The sequence below is a fragment of the Podarcis tiliguerta genome (assembly GCF_965153285.1).
Source record: "Podarcis tiliguerta genome assembly, chromosome: 6".
NCBI classification, from domain to species: domain Eukaryota; kingdom Metazoa; phylum Chordata; class Lepidosauria; order Squamata; family Lacertidae; genus Podarcis; species Podarcis tiliguerta.
Window position 1 is genome coordinate 64,615,009 of NC_139539.1, and position 12,610 is coordinate 64,627,618.

The window sequence follows — 12,610 nt, forward strand, 5'->3', positions numbered from 1 at the left end:
CATTAGGTCCAGTCGCGGACGACTCTGGGGTTGCAGCGCTCATCTCGCTTTATTGGCCGAGGGAGCCGGCATACAGCTTCTGGGTCATGTGGCCAGCATGACTAAGCCACTTTTGGCAAACCAGAGCAGCGCACGGAACGCCGTTTACCTTCCCGCCAGAGCAGTACCTATTTATCTACTTGTACTTCGTGCTTTCGAACTGCTAGGTTGGCAGGAGCTGGGACCAAGCAACGGGAACTCACCCCGTCACGGGGATTCGAACCACCGACCTTCTGATCAGCAAGCCCTAGGCTCAGTGGTTTAACCCACAGCGCCACCTGCGTCTCTCCAAGACCTTTAGAAATGTCCAATTTCTCTCTCAACCCAGCTCCCTAGATGTCCAGCTGAACACCTACATTTCAACAGACAAAGCTTATTATCCAAATAGGTAACTAATTAGGGTCAGAAAACTGAGATGTAGGGGTAGATGGGACCTATAAAATAATTGTGTGAAAGAAGAACATAAAAGCACACATGAAACCACTGATGAGATAAAATTTCATTGAAATTATGAATATGGTACTAACAATTTGTGTCAACTAACAATATTTTGGTGAACTTTTCAGTTATATTACCTCTTGCCTTGAATTCATCCTCTTCATCTACTTGTACATCAAGGTCATCAAATGTTGCAATTAGAGGAATTTTCAGTGTAGGGATACTAGGTAACCTAATATCCTTTGGGAAAGATCAAGATACAAAGCATGAGAAGCCTTGTGTTGTTCCTGCAAATCTTACTTTTCTTTGTGTATCGTTTAAAATCAGTCTATGAACAATATTTATATCAAGTTCTAAAGCATGTTTTACATGCAAAGCCAAGAGTTTACTGACATGTATATGCCAAAACTTTTTGAAATAACTTATCCAAGAGCATAGGTTTCTTATAGTAAGATAAGAAATATGAATGTTCCGAGGGCTAGTTGCTGAGATCACAAGTGGGGAGGGTGCTGATAAGCTCAGGTCCTGCTCAAGGGCTATAGCCATCCGGTTGACCACTGCAGTAGCACTTAATGAAAGCAACCATATTCAATTTTTCAATTTTACTTTAAAAATTAATAGTTATTATGAATGTCAGTATATTAAGGACATATTTTCATAATTCTTAAATGAAGTTTCCCAGCTGAGCTCGAGTTCCATTTCTCAAGGTAGCGCTCAATGCTTTATGGCAAAGCACTTTCAAAACTCAGGGGAATTTCAAAAGCAATTTGTACTGTGTTCAATTTTTAAAAAAGTCAGAAATCCCACTGGGTATGAGCTGTGCCTAGAGCATGCTTGAAGTGGCTCGTTGGATCCCCACGAGTGATGCAACTGACCACTTTATGAGTGATCGTAAAGTATTAAAATATGCACATATTACACTATTAGTTTTCAAAATTAAAACACAGTAACAGTGTAATCCTATAAATGTTTACGCAAAAGTAAATCCCACAATTCAAAAGATCTTACTCCCTAGCAAACACACATAGGACTGAACCCTAATAAGCATTTATATAGCACTCTGAAGTTTTTGAACCTCTTGAATATAGATTCTAAAATTAATTAAGCCTTTGGCATGGCTCACATGATGTGATAAGCCAAACCACAAACAAAGCTTGGCTACAGCTAGTGGTTGATGAAGAGAGAGCTTAACTATGGAACTGAGTTTGGACAACACAATAAGACTAAGCCAAACTTTGCTTAAATCAATACAGGAGCAAAATGGGACTGTAGAAGAGCAAAGTGGTTACAAACTGCTCTGCAAAAGCCTGCATGCTTGTGTAGTTGCAGTAAACCATATTTGGCTTACACTGCCATGCAAACCGTGTAAAATCATCAAGAATTTAGGACTCTAAAGATGCTAAAGCAAAATTGCTGTACTACAAGCTTTGTTAATAGCTTCCTTAAACACTATTTAAATAATCTATTGAATGTTTATGTGTAGAAGACTAAAAACCTGACTTCTTAATTGAAACATCTTATAAACCATACATAAACAGCAAAGAAATCAATTTAAAATCCCGTATAAAATCCCAGATAGTGAACTTGCCTAATTACCTGTATGATGTGAGACAGTCGAACATTTTGCATTGAAGAATGAGACTTCAGTTTTCTATCAAGAAACACTTCTTTGCTACATGCATAACACCAGACACGTAATGTGGTAAGGTTAACCGTTAGACAGTGATTTGTTTCCTAGAAAACAAATGCAGCTACTAAATCTTTTTAATACAGTAAGACCAACTGTGAAGGAATTGGGTCTTGCTTGTATGGACTGTTGCATTTTACTTGTATGGAAATGCGTATCTTTCTAGGCTTGGTTTAAACTGTTTGCACAGACTATTATAGGAATAACTAGCTACATCCTGACATTCTAAACTTAGGGCAATGAGAACTCCATTGTATACATGAGAGGCTGCACATCCATCACCTGCTGGCAGGAAAATAAAAAGCTCTAAACTGCTTTGAAACTGTAACCCAAAGGGGGGGGCTTATGATTAAGGAGGGGAGTTTATATATAGGAATACACAGCTGAGAAGTGCTGGCACCTGGAAAAAATGGAGTGAGGGCACAGAAGAGACAAAATATATTTCTAGGTGGGCAAGAAAGAAAAATAACAGCAATAACAGCAATTCAGGTATGGAGCAGGGGGGAGCTCATCCCCCGTCCCCCGTGCTGCCTATGCAACTGGGAGGCAAGGAGTTCAAGGTGGAACTCCACATGATACAGAAAAAGTAAAAAGTGTTTCCTGGGCTCCATGGAGACCACTTCAGCTCTTAACAGCAGAACGGTAAAAGAATGTGGTTGTGCTAGTTCTTCACGTTAAAGGTGTTTTGCAACTGCATGCTTCCTTTCCATTTCAACTTTCTTCCTTAAAATGAAACCCAAATACATTTGGGAAATACATTTCACTTAGAACAATGCCTTTGGCTTTTTATTCACAAACCAAATAGTATCCACTACTATTTTCAACAAAAATTATGAACAAAAACATTATTTTAAACTCCAAAACTTGGATATAGTTGCTATTTGCCCTGATATAAAATACTAGCTGTTGCATCACATTTTCCTACACCAACTGCCAATAAATGTAAAAATAAGGTTATCATGAACAATACAGTTAAATGCTGGAATCTAAATTATGTATTCAGCCATTAAAGGTTCTGCTTATTAAACATGACATCATTGTTCATATTTGCCGAAATTAAGCAATTGTTTATTTTAAATTAAATCTAACTTCCCTGTTTATCAACCATCCATATAAGTAATCTCTGCACACCAGAAAGATTCAAAAGTTAAAGATGAGTTAACTTGTCAAAACGCTTAAGTATTTTTACATACATACCTCTGAATGTATGGTACTGTGATCTATATGAGATTCTCCACAACCAACATATGAGCATCTATTCTGTCAAACAAAACAGAATCATTAACAAAATGCAAAATACAGTAATGTAGTTGGCACATAATTCAGTTCTCAGCAGGAGCAATTCACAGTATGATACAAATGGGGCGGCACTTTATATTATCAGCTCAAGAGTAATTATCCCACATCACCAAGAATGCTTCTTCTAAAACTTAGGGCACTGGAACATCGCCAAAAGCAGCTTTTGATGAGGCATGATGAGTTGCTGTTGAAACTATTAATGTAAAAAGGTACACAAAAGGGCTCCCTAGATTGGATTCAATCGACATAGTAATTCAGTATCAAAACTCTACATGACGTTAATAATTCTACAGTGCAACCTTTCCAGCTAATTTCAATTCCCAGGTAAACATCTTTTACTGAGACTTGCATAAATTATTACCCATAGTTAAAGCTGCAAGAAATACAATTCAGAGCTGTAATGCTAAGTGTGCCAATGCTGTTAATAAGTGTTGCAGAGGTAACCACTGCTGGACTGCAGCCTAAAGTAACTTCAATTCAAATGGAAAGCTAAGAATTTGGAAGCAGAGTAAGACATTTAAACGCACAAACTGAAGCAACTTTTCCTTTATAATAGTGGTTTTCAATCAGTGTGCCATGGCACCCTGGGGTGCCTTGAATGGTCAGGGGTACCGCAGGCAACACTAGCCTCTGTCCCTCTTTCCTCTGATGCCCTCTTGCATCTCTGCCTCCCAAAGGCTTGCACAGTTGTTTGTTGCAGCAGCCCTGGCTACAAGCTCCCCAAGCGAATGGTGCCTCTGGGGCTGGCCAGGGGGTGCTTCCCAGGCCCCAGTGGGGCAGTGGGAAGAGGCACCTCTCTTCTGGGGGATGGCAGCTCAGAGACCAGGGATGGCTGCTGCAGCTGCCCAGAGGACTCCCAAGGAGAGCGGAGAAGAGAGAAGGCTGAGGAACACTCCACAAGGTGTTCAAAAAAGGGTGAGGGGCTGCTGGCTCTTCAGGTAAGGGGTGACGTAATGGGGCTCCTGAGCCCCAAGGGGTGCAGCAGAAATAATGTAGTTGGTCAAGGGAGCTGTGGACCCAAAAAGGTTCAAAACCTCTGCTTTATAAGAATGAAGTGTTGCATCCAATGCTGTCACTCAGCTGTTGGTAAGGCTTCCCTTAGTGGAACAGGGAAGAAAGCTATTTTCACACACATGCTGCCTCTCCCAAACCTCCTCTGAAGGGTTCCCCAACTCTTAGGAACAGATTTAGTCGGGGTGGGAGGCTGCATGGAGGAGGATAAATCACTAAAAACTGCTTCTTCCCATTCTGCTGATGAAGGCTTACTGTCAGCTGAGTGGTGACATTAGATTCAACCAAAAACAAAAATTAGATATTGTGCAGCATATCTAGTCAATAATGTAGCAACTGTAGCTATTTATCCTTCACATAATGCCTTAAATAAGGTTAAATAAGATGCTTATTGCAACAGCTAGAACACCGTTAAGATGGATTGTATAACCTACATTATGAAACCTTTATTATTATGCAGACCACAGAGCTCTAAAGGTTTTCAGTGCAAGAAAGTCTAGAATTACAAGAGCTAGTGCAATGGCATGTATCACTTTCTCAAGCCCTTAGAAATCATTTTCATTCAATTTGGTGGATCTACAAGTAGTTCAAACATGAAAATGTACATAATTATGGCAATGCTTTGTAGATTACAAAAACAGTGAACACGATTAGTAATTAGGCATTTTAAAATAAATTCAGCACACCAGAAATCAACAGCAAGCAGTAGGTTGCTGGGGCTCCTTTCTGAATCTAAAGAAAAGCATCCACACAAAAGGCGGGGACGGTGTCCAGTGACTTAAGTGGCACTTCTTATGCAGGGACAACTACAGAGTTTAATGATTATATGGCAGAAAGCTGGCAACTAACTTATAGCATACCAAACATTTATGATTAGAATTCTTTCTAAAGTGAAAATAGCCGGTGAGCTTTTACCAAGAACATTTATTTATTTGTTAAGTGTTTGCCAGTTTTTTCACCTATCACTCCCATTTTGTCAGCCAACTGCATTCTCCAAAAAGGGATTTTATTTTAACAAAACAGCATTTTTATTTAACAAAATGCAAAATATTATATACAGTGTCCCAGCCAAAATTATCTTTGAAACATGTTTTTCTCAAAAGGGCATGCATGGAGGTTGTTTAGCATACTTGCTCAATTATGGTATTCAGTGTGAACTGAAAGTTTAGGGTAGAATTGAAATCCAACATGGGGTTCTGCGGCCTGAACACTGGACTTGTACTCACAATTGCTGAGTTCGAAGCACAGCCCAAATATAGTTTCAAAGGTGGCCTTTGTTAAGGGAACAACCTATAACTCACAAGGACACACTTGAAGAATCCACTCCACAAACACAGTTCCCACTACAATCCAGCCAAGCCTAGTGGCAGGTGAATACTGCTCTCACCATTGAATTATCAGTTTTAAACTTAAGGTTCTATTTAAAAACCTCTTTCCTGTTGCATATAATAAATGGAATTTCATCTTACCTCTAAGCATGCCCAAAGATTTGGTCCCTTCACTTTACAGTCCTGGCAAGTGCCCTATTAAAAGCAGAGAGTGATGTGGTTAGTTAATAAAATTAGTCAGAGAGGAGCAAAAGGGCAAAAAGCCCTATTCTCATATTATAAAGTCTAAATATTTATCTGTTCATTACTTAAGAGAATCTGCAATTTTTAAATGTTTACTCACACAAAAATTCTGTTTCTACAAAATCAGCTGCTGTTCCACATCTTTGGTGCCACTGATACAGGTTACTCTCTATGACCCCTGCTCTATAGCCATATAAAAAGGACTATAGAAAGCATGCTCAAAAGTAAACACAACTAAGTTAGTTGGGACCTAGTCACAGGAAAGTGTGTAGGACTACAATTTAAAAATAGAATGTTTAAGCCTGTATTACATGTCTCCCTATCTTAAACTTTTTATCTGTCTGTTTTGTACCACAGAAAAACTTTAATAAAAATTAATTAATTTAAAAAAAAACATTTTTAGCAACTGCTTCAAAATCCCATGTCCACTTAGGCACATAAATATATGATACCTAAACTCCTACCTAAATAGATTAGCTTAAAAGGCTTCTTCCTGTGGTCATTCATTTAATGATTATGCTAGCCACCCTGGGATCCTTTTAGAGGAAGGCAGGATATAATAAAATATTATTAATAAAACAAGCATGCTGCCTGTTGTAACACCTAGCACTAAAATGTATTGCACAATTCAAGGCAAAGATCATTAACTCAAAAATAAGTCCATGTTAATCCATCAAGGAATGTACTCAGCAGAAACTCACATGTGACTTGTGTATTAAGTCTTCCTTGGTTATTTCACCAACAGACTCCAAATGTGAACAATCATTGCTTAGTGCTGACATTTTAATAGTGGTCTCTTCCAAATTCAGGTTGTATCTACATCTTGAGAGGGAAAACATAGTGATTGTACTGTGAGACATCTGTGCAACTGATAGCATGCAAAAAGGCTTTAGTAAAGGCGAAACCACATCATTACAACTTATGCTAACATTAAAAAATGAATGTGAAATAACAAAACAAAATACAGTGGTACCTTGGTTTACGAACTTAATACGTTCCGGAAGTCTGTTCTTAAACCGAAACCATTCTTAAACCGAAGCACGCTTCCTCTAATGAGGCCTCCCGCCGCTGGTGCCCTTCCACCGTTTGGATTCCGTTCTTAGACCGAGGTAAATTTCTCAAACCAGGACACTTTCTGGTTTTGCGGAGTTTGTAAACCAAATCGTTCTTAAACCGGACTGTTCTTAAACTGAGGTACCACTGTATTGAGGGAAGTGGTACTGGTGGTATCCAGATTACAGATAAGAACATAAGAAAAGCCTGCTGAGTCAGGCCATTGGCTCATCTAGTCCAGCATCCTGCTCTCACAGTGGCTAACAAGACCTGAGTGTAGGTCCTATTCTAATTTACACTAAAACCAATAGGTGGTATCCAAGTCGTGTTCCTCCAATGAAGGGAGGCATCCAACAGTGGAATGGGGTGGGAGGCAATTTTTGGTAATTCATTTTATCCCAAACAGCCTTTGGTGTGACTGTTACAATCTAATCCAGAAACTCTCCTAACCCTCTGGAGCAGATTGGGGGGATGGAAAAGGCAGAATCACTCAAAATTGCCTCTGCTGACAGATATATTCTGACAGTAGAGGGAGACCAATTGGATACAACCCAGTTCAATCCCTGCTTCCCTAAATAGACCAAAGGATTATTTCATAACTTCCTGCTATACACCATGGCATCTAATATAATTCTGAAAGACATGTTTAATGATGCAAAGGCTGATATTAAAAATTCATTTGAAACAGGATGTCACATTGTGAGGGGTATCGTAAAAGGTGCTGAGTTAACCAGTGTATATTTAATAGATTTAAACATCCAAATGCCAAATAATTACAGAAGCTAGTTTTCAAATCATTTGAGTAAACAGCAAATATTTGTTATTTCTTTAACAAAGGAAAAAATGGCGAAGGAGATTGCAACCCAATCTAAATAATTTAGTGAGCAGAAAGATCAGGTATCAAAAGGAAATTTGACAACTTGCATCCTGAGAACCATAAGAGCTTTGCCCCCTCAAATTATTTGCTACTTACTAGAAATAAACTTTATTTAGACTGCTGTATGACAACAATAATGTTACGTGAAGCCTCCCAACAATTGTAATTTATTATTTTCATCATATAAACATGATCTACCCAGGATATAAAACAGACAATGTAGAGCATAAATTATTGTAGTTATGGTCTTGATACATAATTTCTCTCTTCCAAACTTACAATGATAAAGATGTATAATTTTTTTGTATGTTTACAATGGGTTGCAAACATATACCCTTGACACAGAAACTATTATCAATAATGGTCTCTTTTACTTCATAATATTGTTGTTTCTGGATTATTCTTAACATTCTATGAAGGTGTCTTTGTCTCTTGGCAATTTCACAAACTCAGAGATATTCAACTCCTAATTACTATTAAAATGCTAACCGTGTGTTATGTTTAACACCCAATAACCCAACTGTTGTTCTCTTGACATTTTTGGACTAATAGAATATATCATTTCATCTTTTCCAAATATATGTCCTCTTAATGAGAGAGAGAGAGCGCGCACATATGCATTCAGTTTTTTGTGTATCATTTTCATATTTTAAAAAGATATATCCATTGTATTCAGCAGTAATTCCAATGCACAGTATGTTCAGAGGTGTTCATAAGGGATGATTTCATTATCTCATATTAATATTCCTTTTGTTTTACAAAACTGCAGTTAAAAACTCAGAAGAAAAACTAGGAAAGATCAACTATAATTTATTTCCTTCTTGAGGACATTTATCCAAGCTGATTTCTTCCTACTCTCTTTCTCAAAAAAGAGCTCACTCATATAAAATAAACAGAGTTTGCATTAAATTCTACAAATGCCACAATAACAACAATATTTATTCCAAGTGCTTATGTATATAACATTAAGAGGAAACAGAAGTTTCTTAAATACAATCTGTTTCATGCTGTCTGAGTCCTCCCTTTGCATCCTTTAAGAATATTAAAAGAAAGAATTGGCTGTCCCGCAGCATATTCTGCAGATTGATCTTTTTGCAGCAGAACTGCTGTCCCTGCACTACTGCAAACTGCAGTGGAGTTTGTCAACCATGCTTTCACTCTATGATGCTCTGCAGCACAGAATAGATGTCCCAATTATTTATTAAATGCAGCATCTGAACTATAAGGTCTGGTACAGTATGATATATGAGAAAAAGTATCACTCCTTTCTCTTTTCCTCTCCTCCCCACCCCAACACAAACACACATTTTCTTAATGGCCCTTAAATAGTAATGTCACATTTTTCCTAATTTGCCCCTTCTTCCAGATTACAATGTTTCCTAGGGCATAGCAGCACATATTATGTCAAGACTGCCTAGCTTTATAAAAAGAGAACGGAAGCCTGGATTTTGCTTTTGTTTTTAAGTTTTGCTCCAACAACGTATCTATTTTAAGGCACGCCTGCACTTTTGAGCTTCACAAATCAAACATCACATAGCAACATGATAACCCTTAAAAAGAAAGCTACTTATATCTGGATCTAACACACAGGCATAGCTTTTATTCACTTTCCAAGGTGGGAGAAATACCTGGGTGCTGGTTAGTTTGGAAGTCACTTTCTGTGACCTGGAAGCCCCTTTCTCCCTTACTACAGCTATACAGGGTTAGAGGGGTCATTCATAGAATTGTAGAGTTGGAAGGGACCCCAAGGGTCATCTAGTACAACCCTCTGCAATACAGGAATCTCAACTTGAGCATCCATGACAGATGCCCATCCAAGCTCTGCTTAAAAACCTCCAAGGAAGGACAGTCCACCATCTCTTGTGGGAGTCTGTTCCACTGTCAAACAGGCTTGTGCTGTCGGAAAGTTCTTCCTGATGTTTAGTCAAAATCTCCTTGTAACTTGAAGCCATTAGTTCAAGCCCTACCCTCAGGGGCAGGAGAAAACAAACTTTTTCCATCTTCCGTGTGCTGGCCTTTTAGATATTTGAAGATGGCTATCAGACATCCTCTGGCTAACATACAAAATTCCTTTCACTGTTCCTCATAAGGCTTTACTTCCACACCCTCAATCACCTTAGCCACCCTCCTCTGCACACATTCCAGCATGTCAACATCCTTCTTAAATTGTGGTGCCCAGAACGGGACACAATATTCTTGACCGAGGGAGAACAGAGAAGGACTATGACTTCCCTGGATCAAGACACTATGCTTCTGTTGATACAGCCTAGGATATCATTGGCATTTTGTTCTCGAAAGGACCCCTCTGTACATGCTCATGCGCCATTTCTTCATTTTCACTTCCTTAAGATCCAAGACTTATTTCAGACTCAAAACCTCCTGGCACTGGAAAAAAATAATCCAGGACCAATCCTTGGCTTACAGCTAAGGAGTGTGCAGGTGTGTGATGTTAATAAAAAAATCGAGGCTACAGAAAGAAAGAAAGAAAGAGGGATGGGGAATCAACATATCTCGAAAATGGGACTTCAGTTCTCCACCACCTCCAACAGGGGTGGAAGCATCGATAAACCGACGGAGAGGCCCCAGTCCTCAAGACTGCAACCCTATACGCTTTTACCTCAGGTGAAATAAACCCCACGCAACCGAATGGGGTTTACTTCTTCAGGCAGGTTAAAAGACCTGGTTCTTCCGCGAAAGCAGCCCCGGCGGATGGATACCCTCCAGGCCAACTTGCGAGGCCGCTTTCCTCGCATCCCAACGCCAATTCCCGCCCTCCCGCTTCATTATAACGGCCCTGCGCCCTCGCCCTTTTCTCCTCACCTGCCTCCCACACGGCCAACCTCGCCAAGAGATGGAGGTCCAAGAGAGGCAGGCGGCTCCGCCGCCTTCCGCTTCTTTCCGCCTCTCTCTCTCTCACTGGGCCGCAGCCTTCCGCACCGCTCCAAGCCGGGCTGTCACTCGCAATGGGCCCCGTACCAAGATGGCAGCGCTCGCTTTCACTGGTGTGGAGAGATGGCTGAGAGGAGGAGAAAAAGGAGGAGCGATGTTGCCCTAAACAAAGAGAGCGGCGGTCGACTCACCTTCTTTTGCGCGTGCGCGCCTTCAAGAACACGCTGTTCGTTAAAGGTGGGTGGGGAAATAGGGACCATAGAGATAAGAAGGGAAGAGAAAGGGATGAGTGGGTTTTTGCGGTGGGAAGTGGACGTTCCGAACTGCTTTGTCCTTTTGAATGTTGTGGAGAAAATTCGAACAGGGCTTGACGCCTGAGGTGTGGCGAAAACACGTGGTTCTGTTTAGGCAAAGATTTGTGGGGAAGGTGCGTCCTTCTTTCTTCGTGTTTTTTTTCTTCCCATTGACCTCGGAAAGAGGTTGCTGCCCGTTTTCCTTCTCGGCAAACTAATGGGCCATAGACGTAAAAAAAAATCTAATATTAATTCTCTTCCCACACCGCACACACAAAATTGTTATAGGTGTGTGGGTGCTAAATGCCTGAGCTTAGTGATTGTTATAATTTTATTAAGTTTAGAGGTGCTAGAACCGGGAAATAGCGTGACTTATGTGTGTTTAAGATCATAGAATCATAGAATCATAGAATCATAGAGTTGGAAGAGACCACAAGGGTCATCGAGTCCAACCCCCTGCCAAGCAGGAAACACCATCAGAGCACTCCTGACATATGGTTGTCAAGCCTCTGCTTAAAGACCTCCAAAGAAGGAGACTCCACCACACTCCTTGGCAGCAAATTCCACTGTCGAACAGCTCTTACTGTCAGGAAGTTCTTCCTAATGTCATTCATGTGTGCATTTGACCTGTGTGCTAGACACTTCTAATCATTTAATGAGCATTTATGCTGGGCAAATTTCCTAAGTTGTTTATTAGATACTTCTTAATCCTAGGAAATCAATAGGAGTTGAAAGGTAATGGAGTCATCCTAATTTCCTTTGCAGTGATGGCCTGGGGATAAATGAGCCATTAGCACTTTGGCCAGTTTTTTAAAAAAAGGCAGAGGCAAGGAAAGCTTAAGAGGAACAGTGTGATGCAAGCAGACAGAAGCGAGTTATGGGTCAGAGAGCACAGCTTCTTGCTCTTGGGCTGCAAGGATGCAGTCCAGAGAGGAACAGAAACCTCTTGGGGAGGAATGCTGTGGACTCCTCCATGTAGAATTTAGGTTGCATATATAAACAATATAAAGACACCACTGTGTCCTCTGTGCCTCATTATTCCAAAGGACCCTGGTTTGCACGCTTGGTACCCCTGGAATCTCGCAACGCTCAGAGATTGAGGTGGCGTATAACAACATTTAAAAGTGCACAGCAGCTGCATGCATGTCGATGGATGGAGAGTGTGAGGCTCTAGCCCATTTGGGCTGGGGTAAAGTCATAAGGTATTCCAAATTGATTTTCCCTTGAGATATGTATCACATTGAACTGCGTTGGGCTTACCTCTGAGGAGACACATATAGGATTTAAAAGAATTGCCCTTTTTCTGTAAGCAGGATTTTTATTTTTTGCTAGAAATTAAAACCAGCCTTAGGTGCTGGTTCATTTCCACAGCTTTTTAAATCCTGAAGAGTGACAAAAATGCCAACTGCTTCTAGGAGATAATGGAGAAATCTAGAAATTTATAATTGCAGTA

At 40.1% G+C, this 12,610-nt stretch overlaps 2 protein-coding genes across 11 annotated transcripts in view; one reads left to right on the forward strand and one right to left on the reverse strand.

Annotated features, from left to right (window-relative positions):
• Positions 1-10,935, reverse strand: part of USP33 (ubiquitin specific peptidase 33) — a 31,101-nt gene extending 20,166 nt beyond the window's left edge. For 6 of the 8 annotated variants that reach the window (XM_083448403.1, XM_083448402.1, XM_083448401.1 and 3 more), the window contains exons 1-6: positions 10,796-10,929; positions 6,747-6,867; positions 5,944-5,997; positions 3,362-3,424; positions 2,074-2,211; positions 615-717 (exon numbers count right to left, since the gene is read on the reverse strand). In XM_083448403.1, the coding sequence (XP_083304529.1) occupies positions 615-717; positions 2,074-2,211; positions 3,362-3,424; positions 5,944-5,997; positions 6,747-6,827 (439 nt within the window). In that variant the 5' untranslated portion in view covers positions 6,828-6,867; positions 10,796-10,929. Of the gene's footprint in view, positions 1-614; positions 718-2,073; positions 2,212-3,361; positions 3,425-5,943; positions 5,998-6,746; positions 6,868-10,795 lie in introns of all 8 variants that reach the window. The other 2 variants (XM_083448405.1, XM_083448404.1) reach the window with 1 other exon arrangement.
• A 67-nt stretch (positions 10,936-11,002) lies between these two features.
• MIGA1 (mitoguardin 1) overlaps positions 11,003-12,610 on the forward strand; it is a 37,533-nt gene continuing 35,925 nt past the window's right edge. The window contains exon 1 of one of the 3 annotated variants that reach the window (XM_083448427.1): positions 11,003-11,101. The gene's annotated coding sequence lies outside the window, so the exon portion shown is untranslated. Of the gene's footprint in view, positions 11,102-11,207; positions 11,292-12,208; positions 12,360-12,610 lie in introns of those variants that run through there. The other 2 variants (XM_083448430.1, XM_083448431.1) reach the window with 2 other exon arrangements.